The sequence below is a fragment of the Tiliqua scincoides genome, chromosome 1, assembly GCF_035046505.1.
Source record: "Tiliqua scincoides isolate rTilSci1 chromosome 1, rTilSci1.hap2, whole genome shotgun sequence".
NCBI lineage: Eukaryota > Metazoa > Chordata > Lepidosauria > Squamata > Scincidae > Tiliqua > Tiliqua scincoides.
Genome location: NC_089821.1, coordinates 137174323 through 137194389, shown reverse-complemented (window position 1 = coordinate 137194389; position 20067 = coordinate 137174323). Strand labels below are relative to the sequence as shown.

Genomic DNA, 20067 nt, shown 5'->3' with positions numbered 1-20067 from the left:
ATGGATTCAATTTCCATATTCATCCTGTTTGCCCTTACAATAATGTTCTTCTTGAAAATGAGCACTTTCTGGAATAGGAGCTCCCAAAATCTTCCACCAGGACCAAGACCCTTGCCACTGATTGGGAATCTCCACATCATTGACCTGCAGAGGCCTTTTAGAACAATGTTGAAGGTAAAGACTTTTGTTCTTTTTATGGCAGCAGAAATATCCCAGTGTCATAAGTGTCAGAGAGATGCCAGTGTTTCCTTAAGCTGAAACACACACAAAACAGGGAGAACTGATGTACTGCCTATAGAATAATTTTTACCCATAGGATAACGTTCTGCTTCTCTCTAGTTTCCTCATCCCAACACTAAAAGCATTCTGATTAAATTGGTTTGACTTTCCTGTTTCCCCTATAAAGAAAGGCAAGGAAAGCCATGGAATCCTATAAAGAAACACCATGAAATTGCTGTTGAGTGCTGTAGCGTTGCTCAGCTGGGTGGCATTTTTCCTCTCCAGATGTCCTCTGGTTTACCACAGAGTTTTAGCCAAGAGTTCTCTGTCTACGCTTTTTTTATAGCTGCGCGGACTGAAAAAGGCCTAGCATACTCTTGACTTTGGAAAATGTTGGTACTGAAAACAACTGTAAAAATTAGGTTTGCTATGGACATATATCTTCAAAGAGAAATTTCAGCATTCTTGCAAAAATACCGTAGTAATGTATTACTATACCAAGTAGTAGTAGTAGTAGTAGTAGTAAAAATACCAAGTAATGACAGATATTTGCAAATGCATTTTTGTAATTATTGTAATTACAAAGGCATTTTTGCAATCAAGGGTGAGCCTTCTCTGTAGTGGCGCCATAGTTATAGAACTTCCTATCAGGGAATTTACAAACTATCCCTTACCATACAGCTTTTTGTAGAGAACTAAAAACATTTTTAGTTTTGTAAGCATTTGGGTGATGCAAGCATTTAGGTGGAGGTTTTGATGGTTGGCTTCCTGTGTCTGTATATTGTGTACTGTCTGTAACATTTAAGAATGTAAGAATATAAGAACAGCTGCACTGGATCAGGCCATAGGCCAATCTAATCCAGCTTCCTGTATCTCACAGTGGCCCACCACATGCCCCAGGGAGCACACCTGATAACAAGAGACCTGCATCCTGGTGCCCTCCCTTGCATCTGACATAGCTCATTTCTAAAATCAGGAGGTGGCACATACGTATCATGGCTTGTAACCCATAATGTAACCCATAATTTCTGGCTTTTCCTCCAGAAATTTGTCCAATCCCCTTTTAAAGGCATCTAAGCCTGATGCCATCACCACATTCTGCGGCAAGGAGTTCCACAGACCAACCACACGCTGAGTAAAGAAATATTTTTTTTGTCTGTCCTAACTCTCCCAACACTCAATTTTAGTGGATGCCCCCTGGTTCTGGTGTTATGTGAGAGTGTAAAGAGCATCTCTCTATCCACTTTATCCTTCCCATGCATAATTTTGTATGTCTCAATCATGTCCCCCCTCAGGCGTCTCTTTTCTAGGCTGAAGAGGCCCAAACGCTGTAGCCTTTCCTCATAAGGAAGGTGCCCCAGCCCCGTAATCATTTTAGTTGCTCTCTTTTGCACCTTTTCCATTTCCACTATGTCCTTTTTGAGATGTGGCGACCAGAACTGGACGCAGTATGCCAGGTGTGGCCTTACCATAGATTTGTACAACGGCATTATAATATTAGCCGTTTTGTTCTCAATACCTTTTCTAATGATCCCAAGCATAGAATTGGCCTTCTTCACTGCTGCCACACATTGGGTCAACACTTTCATCGAGCTATCCACCACCACCCCAAGATCTCTCTCCTGATCTGTCATAGACAGCTCAGAACCCATTAGCCTATATGTGAAGTTTTGATTTTTTGCCCAGTGTGCATGACTTTACACTAGCTTACATTGAAAAGCATCTGCCATTTTGCTGCCCATTCTGCCAATCTGGAGAGATCCTTCTGGAGCTTCTCACAATCACTTCTGGTCTTCACCACTCGGAAAAGTTTGGTGTCATCTGCAAACTTAGCCACCTCACTGCTCAACCCTGTCTCCAGGTCATTTATGAAGAGGTTGAAGAGCACCGGTCCCAGGACAGATCCTTGGGGCACACTGCTTTTCACCTCTCTCCATTGTGAAAATTGCCCATTGACACCCACTCTCTGTTTCCTGGTCTTCAACCAGGTCTCCATCCAGGAGAGGACCTGCCCTCTAATTCCCTGACTGTGGAGTTTTTTCAGTAGCCTTTGCTGAAGGACCGTTTCGAACGCCTTCTGAAAGTCCAGATATATAATGTCCATGGGCTCTCCTGCATCCACATGCCTGTTGACCTTTGCAAAGAATTCTATAAGGTTCATGAGGCAAGACTTACCCTTACAGAAGCCATGCTGATTCTCCCTCAGCAAGGCCTGTTTGTCTATGTGTTTTGAGATTTTTAAACCATTTTTTATACATGCGCGTGCGCACACACACACCATTTTTAATGGAACTTTTTTTAAGTTCCAGTTAGGACTTAACCCACAGTTAAGCTCCTGGAGTGAGCCCCCTGCTGGAGGCTGTGGGTTAAGTCCTACCTGGGACTTTAAAAAAAAAAAAGTTCAAAAAAGAGCCTGCCTGGGACTGAACTTTGAGGAGTTTTGCAGCCTCAACTGGCCCCCCTTTTGGCAACTAGCAACCAACCTTTATATTTTGCAGCCATGGAGCACCTTCCCACCTTAAAAAAAAAAAATTATTCCTCAGTGGGATTTGAACCCCTAGCCACAGACCTACAGTTTAACCACTGAGGCACCAGAGCTCTTAGGCTCAAAGTGTTTGGAACTAACACTTGAGGCACTGATGGCCACCAGCTGGGCTCAAGACCTTATATATTTGTTCTGAACACTTTAACTACTGTATAGGCTTTCCTATAGCCCAATGGAGAGAGTTTCCTATAGCCCAATGGAGCACCTCCCCACCTAAAAAAAATGGGGTGTTTCACTCCAGCTGTGGCAGGAGTGCTTTTGCTATCAGGGAGCTCACACAGGATGGATGTGTGTGTGTGTGTGTGTGTGTGCGCGCGCGCATGTATAAAAATTGGTTTGAAAATAAATAAATAAATAAAAAGTTGTGAGTTCCTGCACCTATTTTTTTACAAAAAAAAGCACTGCTCTCAACACAACTCCTACCCTCCCCGTTCTCTGCCGCATTATGCCCATCCCTCTCACAGCTTACCTACACTCCTTTCTGGAGCCACAATCTGAAGCAGGCTACCACACCCATCCCCCCCACACACACACCATACAAAGAATAAAACAGAGGCCTGAGCTGGTGAGCTGAATTTTCTTTCTTTATTAGACTTGTAAAGCTAGGATGGTTCTGATAGTGAAATGGTTTAAATATAAGAACTTAAATTGAACTGGGCATTGAGTAGGGCTGAAAATATAACTGATTTTCGAGATAGATTGTCATTCTAATTAGTGGGTCCTGGTGCTAAAAGTTTGAGAACCACTGCCATAAGGCCTTTACGACATCACAACTACCATCACAAATGGCCTGATAGGAATGGGCCATTAATTGTATGGGACAGTTCCTTCAAATCACTCCTGTACACATGCTGTTAAACCTACTTTAAAGAAGATTTAGCAATGTACATATAGTCAAACCACCCAGGGGCAATTACCAAAATTAACAAGGAAGTGAGGAAAGTGGTCAAGACATACTCAGAGTATGAGTGCACACCTAGTTCTGTGGGGCCAGAGTATCATTTGAACATAGAGTATCATTTGAACTAACCCATAAACATCCTTTTTCCTCAGATTTGCCTCAAGGAAAATCTTCTGTATTCACAGTTTACAAAAAGAAACTAAAAATATATCCAGTGTCAGTACTGTATATTGTTTTAAAGAGGAACAATTCCACTAGCCCCCAAGATTTTTACTCTCATATGGCAGCAATTGTTGAAATTAATTTTCAATTTTAATTTCAAAAACCTTTATTAGGCAAAAACGAAGTTCCCCCTGCTCCCTCACAAGATAGTAAGATATCACTCTTTCATTTCCATTTGTACATAATTTTCTTAGCTAAGAAAATTTGGAATACTGGAGGACATAATTACAAAATTACTACTCTAAGGTAGAACACCAACTGAGGAAGAACACCAGTGACTGAGAAAGAACCACAGTTTACTGAGGTTTATTAAAAAATATGTGGCACAATGAAAGCATACACCTGAGTACAGAAAATAGAGTGTCCTGTTTGTAATAAGACGGAAATCAACCTGAGGAGATTGTCTGCCCTACTGAAGACCTGAAAAGAAGAATTTGATTCTCACTGTTTTATTCCAGTCTTCCACGTCCTCCTATCAAACGGTTATTACAGATCACTTTAAATGAGTATTTTGGACCTGCTGGCTTGGTTTTTTTTGTTAAATTAACAAGCAGCCAAACTTACTGGAATAGATGAGATTATAGGTAGTATCAGGATCAGGACCACAGCATTTGGGAAAGTGGCATTTCACCCTTTTTGCTGCACCACCGTCCATATGGAAAACATGCCCTGGAAGCTGCTGATAGACCAGAGGGAAGTCTTCATTGCCTTTGAACTCAGTGGTAGTTACTGAACCAAGCAGAGAAACTGTACAACTTGATTCTTTGGAATGTATAAACTGGCCTTTACTCTTAGGTAAGTACACGTAATTGCACTTTTGTTCTGCAAGGGATCATGGAATTGCTACCATCTCCTTCCTCAGAGGAAAGGCTGGACTTGATGACCAGAGCTATGTTTTTCATGTTTTTTTTCCATTGAATTCCAGTTGTCCAAACAGTATGGCCCAGTCTTCAGCATCCAAATGGGATTTCAGAAAATGGTTGTGCTGACAGGATATGAGACTGTCAAGGAGGCTTTGGTGAACCAGGCAGATGCATTTGCAGAGAGACCCAACGTTCCAATGTTTGAAGAGCTTGCCAGAGGCTATGGTGAGATCCTTCTTTCAGCTCAGTAGCCTTGCTTGCTAGAAAATCTGCATGATAGCAGTGGGGAGTCTGTGCCAAAAGTGATCATGGAAGATATGCAGCCCCCCTGCCCAATCTGTAGAACTGGGGTTGCTGAAACCAAAGCTTAAGAGTAACCTGCCTGTGTGTACTGGAATTGCAGAAGATATTACCGAGGAGATAGGGTGTGGTGTCCACAGTGCCCCTTGCTCTGAGTAAATGCAGGATTAAAGCCCAGGTGGTAGCTGGAGGTGTGCTGCACTGCTGCAGCCATTAGAGCATAAGGAGATCCCTCAGGTATATAGGGAGCATCTGAGGCAGAAAGGGTTTGGTGGGTTTTGAAGGAGTGCAGGTTGGAGAGGAGACTGACTGACTTGGTTTATGGAATTGGGAATCATACTGTGGATTGTGACTGGACTGTGGCTTTGGACTTTGATTTGGATACCCTGACAGATTGGACTGACCTACCTGGAACCTGACTTTGAACTGTATCTTGGTTTATTGGCAACTCTGATTGACTGGACTGGTTTACAAGGCCCAGTGGATTGGGATTTGGCAAAACACTGTGTAAGTGCATCTTTTACAGTGTCTTGATAATCAGGAAATAACAGATAGCAATGTTTGCCTCAATGCCAGGAACATATTCATCTGTTGATTGCAACAGATCATGGTTAAAAGGCTGTCCATGGTTGAAATTATGGTTAGAGGTGCAATAGTAGGTCAGATAATTTTTTCTGACAGGTAAGCAAATCTGCTTGAGAAGAACTTGTGGTTCTCATGTAGGGCAAGGGTTATTTTGCACAAAAAATCATAATGGAATAATATAGAGATAGGGACTGGAGAAACTGGCATGCAGTCCTGGAGTCATATAAACCAGTGAGAGCACAAACCTATGCTTGTCTACTCAGAAGTAAGTCCCATGGTCTTCAGTGGGGCTTACTCTCAGGAAAGTGAGCATAGGATTGCAGCCTGAGTCACCTGCAAGTTTAGCCTGTGAGTTAAGAACTTTGTATCAGCCCATGAATTGGGAGAGGTGGCAAGTTAGCAGGAAGTGCCACATGCCCATCCACATTCCTCCCCTCAGTCTGCGACCACCATGAAGAATAGACCAGCTCCATCCTCTTCTTGTGCTGAAATGTATGAAAGAAGAAAGGAGAGCTCAAGGGCTAGGGGTTAGAGGCAGGCCTGGGGGTGCTTACTTCATTCTGTCATCACCCAGCACTGCTCCTACTGCCTCTTCCTTCTTTAATGTCTAGTACAGGAAATGCTAGTTGTGGTGGTGCTGAATGCCACAGGAGAGCAGTGGCGGACTTCCCATGCCCAGGGGCAAAGGTCTACAATGGCACCCCCTACAGGCTGTCGCCACCCCCAATGCTGAAATCTGCTTCCCCACTCACCTGAGGCTGATGGAGCCTCGCACAACCCAAGCCTGCATCAGGGACGCTTCCTGAGGCTTCCCTGATGCTATAAACTGTGCTTCCAAAAAACTGGAAGCACAGTTTCTGACCCTGTCGGGAGCCTCAGAAAAGCTTCCACAGAGTCCTAGAGGCTCAAGCCTGATGCATTTGCCCCATCAAACATAATGGGAGGTCCACCACTGCAGGAGAGTGGTAAGTTCACTGGACCCCCATCCCCCATTTCACTTAACTCCCTCTTCACTGTCACTGCTGTTGCTGTTTATTTTTATGTATTTTTCACATTTTTATACTGCCCTTTCTCCAAAGAGCTCAGGGCGGTGCACACAGCTGCTCCCCTCCTTTTATCCTCACAACAGCCCTGTGAGGTAGGTGAGGCTGAGGGAAAGTGACTGGCCCAAGGTCACCCAGGAAGCTTTGTGGCTAAGGGGGGATTTGAACCTGGATCTTCCAGGTCTAAGTCCACCTCCCAAACCACTACACCACCACCACTCCCTCTAATGGCTCCCAACATTTCATCCTCTGACCAATGGAGTTGGCAGCAGTGCTGGACATTGTGGAAAAGAGGAACGTCGTCTGCATTCCTTTTCTGAAGACATCAAAAGCAGTGGTTGTGGCCAAGGTCCATAGTGCTGAAGAAGAGAGCTGAGTGAAGGGGATAGGGTTGTTTAGTTATTTAATACAATTCTATTCCATCTTTCCTCCCATTCTCAGTGGGGATGCCTAAGGCATATATTAAAACACAGTCATACTCTCCCTGTTTATCCAATTAATGGCAACAAAACAACAACAGTGCCAACACTGACAATACTGTAATAAATAATAACTTTTTAAGAGCTTGGAGGATTGGGCAAAGAGAAAGAAGAATGTGTAAACTCTTCTTAAGAGATCAAGGGTGAACAAAGATATGCCTGTTGGCTATTGGAAGACTGGAGAGAACTGTTAACTCTAATTCCTCAAAATGTTCAGTGACTCTCAACTAAATCCTATTTAAATCCCAGTGCATCTTCTGCTGAATCCTTTGAGGGATTTTTGGCTGCTGGAGCTCTCCTCAGGGTAAGGGGACATTTGTAAGGGTTTGTCCACTTAGCCTATGTCAAGCTCCAGCCTGCCCATTGGATCTGTGCCAGCAATATTGTGTAGAATGTGCACAGACTGTGCACGTGTTGAATGTAATGTGTAATTAAGATGAATGTTGCACTGAGGCAAAACTGTACCATTTCCAACATGGTTATTGTGAGTAGAACCGTGAAGGAGGCGCAACATGCTCCTGCGTCCTTTGCACAGAGGTGCATTTTGTCCTCCTGGGTCCCTGTTATGTATAAGATCAGCTCCACGCATGTTGGACACATCGTAACAGAGGATTTTCAATCCCAAAAATTAGTTTGAAGCTATATGCTGCTACAAAAGCATGTTTTAGGCCCAAACCAAACATGCAGCTATTCTGTACAAAGGGGAGGGGGAAACTAGCAGCTGTAAATCCCATCGGAATAAATACATGTGGGATTTGTGACCACACACACTCACTGCAATCCACGGCTTTCTTGCAGCACTTTTCAGCCAAAACAGGTAGGAGCTTCACCCTGAGAGTTTGCCCTGCTCTTGCCGGTGACAGCAGAATTCACACAGCTTTTTATATGTGCCAGCATGCCCAGAGCTGACCTGCTCCTAGGGGCTTCCAAGCAAGTGAACATAAGATTGGGCCTCAAAGCAGGCACCCTTCCTTCCCCACACTCATTTACACCTATACTGTACTCCGTAGAGCAAAGATATTTCTATTTCATCCTCCTTCTCTGCCTCACTCTTGTGTGTGCCCCACTGCTGCAATCCTATACACACTTAAGCCATTTCTGCCCAATGTTGCATATACGCCACATAGACCAAATGTGTACACCTGTTGGCCAGGCAGAAATGGGTTTAACTGGGAATTAGGCCCATTTAAAACTGTGGGACAGCTGCAATCCTATACACATTTTCCAGGGAGTAAGCCCAACTTAACACAATGGGGCTTCTGAGTACACCAGCGTAGGATTGTGCTGTTACTTCTGGAAAGGCATGCATTGGGTGATCATAATAGGATCATTTCACTGATGACTGCCTTACTCCCTGGGTGAAATGAGGGAAGAGACGAGGTAGCAGGAAGCAACTGAGAGCAAATGAAGGGGGGGGGGAGGAAAGGTGCTGTTGCCTCCTCCTTGCTCTATTTGCCCGGGCTGCCATTCTATACACACTTTTCCCACTTTCCCACACTTTCCCATTGAACAGATGGGCATTTTAGCATGATGGCATGTTCCACTCCTCTCTGCCGTGAGAAAAGGATCAAGGTGCTGATAGCATCCCATAAGAACATAAGAACAGCCCCACTGGATCAGGCCATAGGCCCATCTAGTCCAGCTTCCTGTATCTCACAGCGACCCACCAAATGCCCCAGGGAGCACATCGGATAAGAAGAGACCTGCATCCAGGTGCCCTCCCTTCTCTGCTTCCCCCACCAGTTCCAAACAAATAGAGCAAAAGGCAAAGCAAAAGCCACATTTGCTGCTGTCTCTCCTATTTGACACAAGTAAGGGGGAGAGATGGATGCCCTTTAAAGCCAAAGACAAGGAGAGGATGAGCTGTGGCTGCCAGGAGCCAGTCTAAGATACCATCTCATCTACTGAACTCACAGATATCAAGAACAAGATGGGTTTTGCAAGGTTCAGAAACCCATGTTGGAAAATTCAAACACCCAGATTAGGATGGTGATGAAATACTTCAATATTCCATGACACAGAACCCATTTGCATCCTATTTGCATGTTCATTTGCATCCTAATGAGCTCATATTCTGTGGGAAATGCCCATTACCACATGGATTTCTGCATATGTGCTTTTGGCCTTAATCTGTTTGGTTCCTAGACTACCTAGAGGTCCATGAGAGAACATTAGGATGCAAACATAATAACAATTGTAATGGTCTTGCTGACTTAAAATGTTGCTTCCTTCTTCACATCAGGTGTTATTTTTTCACACGGTGAAAACTGGAAAGTGATGCGGCGTTTTACCCTAACCACATTACGAGACTATGGAATGGGCAAGAGGTCCATAGAGGACAGAATTGTTGAAGAGTGTGGATTCCTGATAAAGACAATTGAATCTTATGAGGGTAAGTTGAAGCTTTCTTCTGGTGCTTTAGGAGCACACCTGTACAACTGTACTGCTTCCTTGGGAGAAGGGAACATATGTCCCTTCCCCTGAGGAAAGGAAGTAGCCCCACAATGGGGCTACTCAATTCTACAGCAGCTCTGGAGCTGCTGCAGAATCGCTCTGTGTTGGGCTGTGTGGCCCAATATAGGGCTCTGGATCTGGTGGAGCTAAGCTCCACCAGCCCTGCCTCCTCCCTCCCACTCCCTCCCCCACCATTCCTGCCCTCCTCCCCCCACTTGCCCCACCCCGGAACGTCTCCTCCCCACCTCCCCCATGTCCCTGCTCACTTCTCTGCGACCCGGTGGTCTGGGTGACCGCTGAGCAGTCAACTGCCGACCTCCTGCTGGCTCAAGCCCAGCGCACACACATGCTGGGCTAACTCCAGTGCAGGGCCAGTGCTAAGCCCCGTAAACCTGCTTTATGGCACATTTGCGACAGTGCGAGCTAGCAGTAAGCCAGTGTGCAGAGCTCAAGCTAGGGCTCTGAGACAGCTGAACAATGTTTAGTTTCTTAGCCCAAACAACTCCAAATACATAAGCATGTAGCATCAAAAAGGCTACCAGATGTTGTACACGCATGCAGATATCTGTTCACATCTTTATGTGAATAACTATACACACTTAAAAAAAAAAAAAAGGCAACATGGGATTGAATCCTGAAAAATGTGCAGCACAATTCAGATGTTGAATGCATGTGGAATCAACAATGATGAGTTAAATTTACACATATTATCCATCAATTGAATGGCTAATACAGGTATCCCATGCTTTCTGATGGTTTGTTTTTCAATGATCTGCTATTTCAACTCATTTCAATTGTACCTGGAAGTCATTCATTCAATGTACACTCTTTCAACCTCTCTCTGCTGTTCTAAAGACTAAAATTGCCTTCTCCCATGTTGATTTGCATATGACATAGTGATTCAAACTGGTGTGTGTGTGTGTGTGTGTGTGTGTGTGTGTGTGAGTGAGAGAGAGAGAGAGAGAGAGAGAGAGAGAGATCACACACCAACTTTAGCTCTGGGTCAATTCCCATTCCTGAAGGTATCAGTGAGAGTCCTTTTGCAGAAATCTTTGTGTGACAGCAGGAATTTGCAAGATAAAAAAGGTATTTGCAATTTGCTAGCTAAAAAGGCATTGGAAGTAACATTTGTAAACTAAAAAAAAAGACAAGGTTTCACTTTTCAACCATTTCCGCTTTTCACCACAGCTCTGGTCCCTAGCCTGTCAAATGATCATGGGGACACCCTGTATGATGAACTTGTGGAGGCTGGCATTGGGTCTTAGAGCAATGTTAACAGTGATGCTCTATCCACAACCTGCAATTCATCTGATTTTGTTCCATTTTATTACATTGTTTGTACAGGGAAACCATTTGAGACAACTGTTATTATGAATGCTGCTGTTGCCAATGTTATAGTGTCCATGTTACTTGCCAAGCGATATGAGTATGACGATGCCACATTTCTAAGACTATTGAAGATAGTCAATGCAAATATCCGGCTTGCAGGAAGCCCCTCAGTCCAGGTAACACAACTATTTTAATTGTGTAAAGATAACAGCCCATTCCTATCCATTAGGCTCCACTAGCAGAACATGCATTACATGAGCAGACCTGGCAGGATGTAGGAGAAAGTTATGCAACACTGTTGCATGTTGTGACTCAGCTGGTGAGTGCAATGAGGCCACCAGCGCAGTCGCTGATGGCCATGCATGTGGGTCATCAGTGAGTCAGCAGTGGGGGAAGGCGGAAGGGGAGATGGTGGAGGGGATGGAAGAATCAGGGGTGTGGGGAGGAGAGGGGAGGAACCAGGAGCAGGGAGGAGAGGGAAAGGTTGAACCTGAGGACTAAGGTAGCATGCTGGATCATATCCTCTCTGTTTCACACCTCCCTGCCCCTTTCTTCTCCTCTCCTAAGAAACACACCACCAAAATAGGTAGCATGTGTCTGGGGAAATCAGAGGTGATATGATAACACTTAAATACCTGACGGGCTGTCATATGGAAGGTCAAATTTGTTCTCATCTGCCCCTGAGTAGAACAAGATCCAGTGGATACAAACTGCAAGACAGGTTCTGACTGGAGATCAGGAAGAAATTCTTGATGGCGGTTCAAAAGTGGTATAGATTGCCAAGGGAGGTGGTGGACTCTTCCTTACTGGACATCTTCAAGCAGAGGCTCAACCTGCTGGAGATGCTCTAGGAGGAATTCCTGCTACAGGCAGGGGGTTGAACTAGATGACTTTGTAGGTGCCTTCTAACTCTATGATTCTATGAAACCCACTGCTGCGCAGACAGCCTACCAGTAGGCAGGTACGAAATATTTTTACTTATCCCCTACAGGCTGTCCGAGCACCCCCCATCACAACAGCATGCAGTACGTGCCTTTTTGGCTGTTGCTGGTGGGGGATAAGATTGGGGCCTAATTATTCATAGTTCTACCCCATCCATTCTGTGCAGAACTGGTTTGTGCATTTCAGGAAATACATATATGTGTTCCACATCTGTTTCCCAAGTGTAGGGCATAGCATAGATTGCACGAAGTTACACTTCAATCTCTTGGCTCTTCAGTGAAAAGATTCCAACTCTGTTCCTTGGGGAGGACACCTGAGGACAAGCAAGAGAACTGAGGACTGTCAAAGCAGGCTATTCTGGCCTCAGTCTGGTCTGACCTGGTTTGAAGCAGCTTCATCACTGCTGAAAACCTCGTTGTTCTGAGCAATGTGCAGTGCAATCCTATCTTGCTCTGGAACTGGCAGGCCAGGAGGCCTGCACTGTATCAAGCACAAGATTGGGGCCAGAATCGGCTCAGCTGGAGGCAAGGGGAAACTCTTTCCCTTGCCCCCAGGTAAGCCACCACAGCCCCAATGGGTCTCCTTGGACCTGCGCCATCTCAAGAGGTGGCACAAGTCTGAGGAGAACGGAGCAACTTCAAGCCTCTCTGCGCTGCTTGGGGAACAGGGTTGGGATCCGGCATATCTCGACCGATGCAACCTTCCCTCCCCGTGTTGGTGCAGAGGTTGGATGCAGCCTCTGTGGGCCAGTGCATGTCCCTGCACCGGCCCAGCCGATACACAAGGAGGCACAAACATGCTTTATGGCATGTTTGCGACCCACCTGGGTCAGCACAAGGGACTTGCGCCAGCCCAGGGTGCACTTAAGACTGCATCCTTAGAGCTCATCCACAGTAAATGAACTCTGCCCAGTGGGAACATGATGGGATTCAAGCAAATGTCACATTTTTCAGTAAGCAGGCTTTGTGAACTTCCCAGTTGGAGTCGCATAGAACTGCTGTTGCACCGGCAAAGAGCCTTCCAGGAAGAAAGCTTTGCATAGACAAGGCAGGTGCTAAATATGACAGGGGTTCAGAACAGCAACCCTTTACTGGTTGCTCCAGTGCCCCTTCACTTGGTTTTGAATCACTGTGCTTCAAAGGAAAAGTGACCAAAAGCCAAATTCAGTTTTAAGTTGAACATTTCCATTTGTTGCCATTGGGACTGAATGATCACGTTCATTTCAACAGCTGCCAAGAACACCCAACTGCATGTGCAAATAAATGAAACCAGTGGCATAGATAGAGCCTCATGCACCTAGTGGCACATAAATATTTGGCACCCCCACACACCCCCTCAGGTGTCAAAAGGCCTCCAGGAGGCCTTAGAAAGGCACTTCAGTTTTTGCTGAAAACCAGAAGGCCTGCCTCAGGATACGTCATTGGGGGTTTACTCCCTCAAGGTGTGTTATCTGGGGTAATGTACCCCCTGCCCCCTTAGTTATGCCACTGAATGAAGCAAGAGCAAAGCCTTAGTCTTCAATTGTAATTTCTGAAACAGAACTACAACTTTTTGCTGCATCCTTTGTGTCTTTGTTTGCTTGTATAGAACATAAGCAAGATAATTTAGTAAAAGTGCTTTCAGATGTCCACCTGCATCACAAGTATCAGAACAGTTGTTCTGTCTTTTAATATCTCTATTCCTTCTTGTATTTTATTCTTTCCAGTTGTATAACATGTTTCCTGCACTGGGCTTCCTTTCTGGTGGTCGCAAAATTATCAATCAGAACCGTCAGGAAATGCATGAATTCATAACCACCACCTTCATAGAACACCTCAAAGTCTTGGATGAAAATGACCAGCGAAGCTTAATTGACTCATTTCTTGTCCGACAGCAGGAGGTGATGGGCTCTTTTTGATATGCCACTGGATTTCAAGCATGTTTTCAACAGATCAAGCTTTGCAATGAGCAGCCTAATCAACTGGCAGGGCTTTCCACATATTCAGCAATCATTAATGTATTGCAGAATGTTGGCTAAAGGTTGTGCACATGTCAGCAACTACATTCTGCAAGGGTATCATAAACAAGCAAAAATGCAAGTGTCACACAGTGTGCAAACTTTGTTCAGTTTGATCCATCTGTCACATTTCCTTTCATAGATGCACTTCTGTATAGCATGGAGTGAAAAGGGAATGCTGTATTCAGGGTTCTCAATCAGTATGGTGTTCCTGGAATTCAGTTGAATAGGAATCCTTTCCTTGCACTAGGGACTCACCATAGCCTAATCTCAAGCTTCTTTTGGACACCTTGTAAAAGTTTTCTATTTGGCCTAGCACTTCATAGCTAAGATTACATTGTCAATGTTATACCAATTTATAAGGCAGTATCAATTTGGGAGACAGGAGATGTTGGGGCAGGAATTACTCTACGCCTCTCCTAGTTCTGCTTTTTCCCTCTTCGATCAGCAATCCCAGTCATCAGGAGAACATCTCTCTGTCCGCGTACAGCATTTATCAATGAAGATAAACACTGTGCATGTGGGGGACAGGGCATAGGGTACAGAAGCAGGGCTTACCTGCACATGTCCACAGATTTCATTTTTTTATTCTACAATTCCTCCAAGGTGCTCAGGGCAGTGTACATGGTTCCCTCCCTCTTTTTATCCTCAGAACAGCCCTATGAGGTAGGTGAGGCTGAGAGAGATGTGGCCAGTTTCCTTGCAGCTAGAGCCCTGAACAGTCATTTAAAGCAATCCTAATGTAAGAGGGGGTGGTGGTTGGCAACCTTCAGTCTCGAAAGACTATGGTATAAGCCTACAGCCCCCAGTATTCCCAGGCGGTCTCCCATCCAAGTACTAACTAGGCCTGACCCTGCTTAGCTTCCAAGATCAGACAAGATCAGGCATGTGCAGGGTAACAGTTCTTTGATGTAATGTCAACAGTGGGGAATTGCAGGCTTTTATTGCACCAGGTGCATGGAAAAATTGCCTGCCACATGGAAAGCTAGAAGAAGGGACCAGCCTATTGGATATGCTAGCATTCTATTGCTAACTCAGTGGGAGTTTTGTCTATGGGGAGAATTCCTCATGTAACGTGAAGAGGAGCTTTGCAGGGAACTCTATATTTTTTGTTTTACATTTCTGGATAGATGCTTCAGCTATGTAAGTAGAGCTTTAAGTATAGATTCCCTCATAAGTTCTGGTGTAGAGAGATTAATGGTTTTCCTTGATTTCTGAAAACAAATTTTACAATCCAGTGCTGGATATTTCAGATCAGAAAGCTATAGAGCTGGCACAGGTCCAAGTTGACCCACTACAGCTGCTGCGACTTACCCAGAGGCAAATGGACAAATGTCCCCTTACCCTGAGGAGACATCCAGCAGCAAAAAAAAATCCCCCATGGGATATAGCATAGCCTGTGCCAGCACTGCTGCATCTCTGTGTGGGGATTTATAGCCCAATCCTATCCCTGGCAGGGCCTCCAGTTGCAGTAGTGCCAGAATGGCGACCACTGTATCCTATGACCATGTGGATGCCACCAGAGGTCTCCTTGGGGGAAGGGGAAGCTCACCCCCTTGTCCGGAGTAAGAGTGTAGGCTCTGCAATAGGGCTGCTTGAGTGCGCTGGTTGCTTTGCTGATGCAGACCGGAGAACCTCTGTGTTGGGCTTTGCAAACCAACACAGAAAATAGGATCCAACGGATCAGGACTCCACCAATCCCCCTCCTGAGCCTGTCACTTACCCCGCCCTGCCCTAGAATGCCTCCTCCTTCGCCCTGAAAACCTACACAGCCACCCAGAGGTATAACTTATCTCCAGCCGCTCCTGTAATGTCTCCACTTGGTGCTGAGGCCTAGCACCAACTGATAGTGGCCTGGCACTGACGTGTCATAAGAACATAAGAACAGCCCCACTGGATCAGGCCATAGGCCCATCTAGTCCAGCTTCCTGTATCTCACAGCGGCCCACCAAATGCCCCAGGGAGCACACCAGATAACAAGAAACCTCATCCTGGTGCCCTCCCTTGCATCTGGCATTCTGACATAGCCCATTTCTAAAATCAGGAGGCTGCACATACTCATCATGGCTTGTAACCCGTAATGGATTTTTCCTCCAGAAACTTGTCCAATCCCCTTTTAAAGGTGTCCAGGCCAGACACCATCACCACATCCTGTGGCAAGGAGTTCCAAAGACCAACCACACGCTGAGTAAAGAAATATTTTCTTTTGTCTGTCCTAACTCTCCCAACACTCAGTTTTAGTGGATGTCCCCTGGTTCTGGTGTTATGTGAGAGGGAAAAGAGCATCTCTCTATCCACTCTGTCCATCCCCTGCATAATTTTGTATGTCTCAGTCATGTCCCCCCTCAGGCGTCTCTTTTCTAGGCTGAAGAGGCCCAAATGCCGTAGCCTTTCCTCATACGGAAGGTGCCCAGCCCAGTAATCATCTTAGTCGCTCTCTTTTGCACCTTTTCCATTCCCACTATGTCTTTTTTGAGATGCGGCGACCAGAACTGGACACAATACTCCAGGTGCAGCCTTACCATCTATTTGTATATTGTTGTTGGCAACCTTCAGTCTCGAAAGACTATGCTATCGTGCTCTGAATGGTGGTTTTGGAACAGTGTCTAGTGTGGCTGAAAAGGCCGATTTGGGAGTGACAGTCCCTTCCACACTGGGAGCAAGTGATTTGTACAACGGCATTATAATATTAGCCGTTTTGTTCTCCTTAGTTAGGATTGGGCTGTTGGTCTCAATCTTTTATTGAGATTATTCATCTTAAGTCTTTTATTTAACCTATTAGGAAAAGAACAGCAATATAAATGGATATTTCCATAATGATAACCTGAAAGCTCTTGTGGCCAACCTATTTGCTGCTGGCATGGAGACCACTTCGACAACACTTCGCTGGGGTCTGCTACTAATGATTAAGTACCCGGACATTCAGAGTGAGTGCTGTTCAGTGAGTTGGTTTGCATTATTCCAGTATGTTGCTGTTATTGTTGTAGTAACAATGACATTTATTTATATATTAATTAATAAGAAGTATATTTATGAACCACTTTTCAACCATAAAGTGTACAGAGAGGGAAACAGGGAAAATCAAATAACTAAATGGATCCCAGTTCCAAAAGGCTCAGAAAACATCATGTTCTGAGGATGCAAGTGCTTTACATCTATTATGTGAGCAAGTAAAAAAAATTGACAGCAAACTTAGGAGTGCTTTGGATACTATTTGAATGAGCAAGGACAAGAAGCATGAGTAAGAAAACATTGTTTCTGCTCAGCTGCCTCTGAAGAACTAAGAAGGGGCTGGCAGGGAGTGGTGTAAACAGTTTCCATATCTGTCATTTGTATACCAACCAATGGGCAGCTTGATCTAGACCATACGGTGTGTGTCACAAAGTACCATAAGTCACATTTACACCTACTCTACAGTCAGCTGTGCTGGCACAATGACATGTGCTGGCCTGCCGGTGCAAGCTTAGAGCCCCATGGAGACTCGCACAGGCAACTGCAGTTCAGGAACCTCAGAAGGTGAGAGAGGGGGGTGGGAGGGCATTCTGGGAATGCGGAGGAGGTGTTTCTGGGTAGGGAAGAGCAAAATGGGGGGCAGATCAGGCCCGGGGAACGGAATCAGCTGCAGCAGCACACGCCGCATCCTAACCCTCATCTGTGGCCTGAGAAGCCTTACATGGAATGCTCAGATTTGCGCCAACAAAATAGCTGGCGCAGATCCAAGTAGCCCCATAGGGATGGCTCGGGCTTGACACAGGATAAGAGGAAAAATATCTCCTTGCCTTACCTCCCCTTACCTTGAGGAGGCGTCTAGCTGGCACCTAACCTGCGCTGGATACAGTGCAGGCCGCTCTGAAGTAATTGATGTTAATCTTGAGACAAGTGCTCATACACCCAAAACCACTGACAGCGAAATCCTACCCTCCACCATGTTATAGCACACAGCTACACCAACGGCGAGCATGCTGCCTGCTGTGATCAAGGGAGGTGACCAGAAGGCCAAAAAGAAGGTTTTTTACTTGTCCCTGAGGCCTCCTGGCTGACTATGGGTCCTTCTCAGAACAATGCTAGCTATCTAGCTGGTGTAAGTCCAAGAAGAGGAATGGGGCGGGATGGATTAGGAAAGGGGAGATAAGATACTGATGCAAGTTGATGAGGAGGGTCCACCTCCTCTCTCCCCTGAGCTGCTCCCTGTCCTCCATCTCCCAACCCATGACATGCCTCTTCCACCAACTTACCTGGGTCAGTGTGGAACAGAGCTGTGGCAGGGATGTGGAGCTGGTGATTTGCAACCATGGCTCCATATGGCCTCACAATGATGCAGTATTCATGCCATCACTGCCTAATCCTATGAGCCTCTTTTACATTGCTGTAAAAGCCCCATAGGATTGGACTGCAAGTCAAGGAGTCTGGGTTTGTAAGACCATGATATGCTTCATATTCTCAGGAACTGATACAGAACATAAACCGTGGGGGCTTTGTGAATTAAATGGGATGTTGCATCTTCTCAGGAAAGGTCCAAGAAGAAATCGCAGCAGTTGTTGGGACAGCTCAGCCATGGATGGAACACCGAACAAAAATGCCGTATACGGATGCAGTGATCCATGAAGTTCAGCGGTTTTCCAATATTATCCCAACAAACCTGCCGCATGCAACCACCACAGACGTTACTCTGAAAGGCTACTTCATTCCTAAGGTGATCAGCTTGATTAATTGCAGTGTTTCCTTTACCACTTCAGTCCACTCTGGTAGAGCTGTGTAATTGCTATAATTTGATACTTATATAGGCCTTTATTTTCCCTTTATTCCTCATAAGCCTCCTGATCGCCAGTAGGTCTCCTGCACCAGCACTTAAGCTGTGATATAGGAGGAGGAGACAAAGTACATGTCCATATTCAAGCTGCTATTTGTTTTATCAGAAGGATAGTTAATGGACAATGTACATTTTCAAAAGCTGGTTGCTTTAACTTTGCAGGGAACTCACATCGTTCCGCTACTGTCCTCTGTGCTCCATGATGAATCTCAGTGGGAGAAACCACATAAGTTCTACCCAGAGCATTTCCTCAACTCTGAAGGGAAGTTTGTAAAGAGGGATGCATTCATGCCTTTCTCTGCAGGTAAGTTACATATCCTATGCAGGCTGAAATCACTGGACACCATGTGCATGCTTACTTTGAAGAACATCACCCCAGTGCTTGAATGCATGCTGCCCTTGCTAAAGAACTGCAGGGTGTCTGCCTTTCAGAGAGAAAGTAGGCTTTCTGCAAGTTGACTCTCTGGATACTTGGAGTAATTGCTTTTCAGCATTCTAGGGACATTCTCAATTGTGTTTCTATTATTTTATTCTAGATTTTACTCCATGTTCACATTTCCAATTTTTACTTGTTATGGAAAATTAGAAAACATTTAGACCGCATTTCTTGGAAGAACATTATGAAAAAGCAGACAGGAAAGAAAGAAATACAGTCTTTCTGTTCATTGTGCATTGTTACAGGTCGAAGAATATGCGCAGGTGAGACTCTTGCCAAAATGGAGCTGTTCCTGTTTTTTACAAGTCTCCTGCAGAGATTCACCTTCCAGCCAGCCCCTGGAATGTCTAGGGAAGACCTGGAACTTACTGCTGCTATCGGGTTCACAACTCCTCCGAAACCCTACAAGTTCTGCGCCCTGCCACGCTCCTAAATCACAACCTTTCTGAGTTGTGTAGCACCTTTTCTTTACCACCATGTCTGCCAAGAACTGCACTCTGATGCAGTACCCTCTTGGTGAAACTGGACCATGCTTCATTACAAACCTTCATGTTCCACAATATGACCCTCTATGTAGTTTTCCCTATAAAACTACAACAGAGACTTAAATCTTTGCTTCAAAATTGGATCTCGGTTTTTGGGTCATTTGATGCACAGAGAAAGCAAACCAAACTTGTGTCTGCTGGTTTCTTCTATTTACAACTTCAAGATGTCTTCGAACCAATAAAGGAGCCAGGTTTAATTAAATCTCTGATGATGTGCAGATGAAAACCAAGGATAGAGAGATTAACTTGCAGAATCAGCAACAGTACCAGTTGAGAGGCCCACCTAGCAAACCCCTGAGGCTTCCCAGTACCTGTATTGATGCATGGGCAGTGGTGGAGTGATTCCTTCTCCTGCCCACCCCACCCCACATGGGCTTCGGCAGAGACCCTGAGATGAC

General features: G+C 45.2%; 1 protein-coding gene across 1 annotated transcript; it reads left to right on the top strand.

Annotated features, from left to right (window-relative positions):
- LOC136660673 (cytochrome P450 2K6-like) lies at positions 1-19557 on the top strand. Its single transcript, XM_066637984.1, has 9 exons — positions 1-174; positions 4813-4975; positions 9400-9549; positions 10956-11116; positions 13588-13761; positions 16661-16805; positions 18387-18571; positions 18851-18992; positions 19370-19557. The coding sequence occupies exons 1-9, from the start codon at positions 1-3 to the stop codon at positions 19555-19557; spliced, it is 1482 nt and encodes a 493-aa protein (XP_066494081.1).
- Positions 19558-20067: the final 510 nt, after the last annotated feature.

Coding starts and splice junctions, on each gene's coding strand:
- LOC136660673 (XM_066637984.1), top strand. CDS start 1: ATGGATTCAATTTCCATATTCATCCTGTTTGCCCTTACAATAATGTTC. Junction 175..4,812: donor CTTTTAGAACAATGTTGAAG/GTAAAGACTTTT, acceptor ATTGAATTCCAG/TTGTCCAAACAGTATGGCCC. Junction 11,117..13,587: donor CAGGAAGCCCCTCAGTCCAG/GTAACACAACTA, acceptor TATTCTTTCCAG/TTGTATAACATGTTTCCTGC.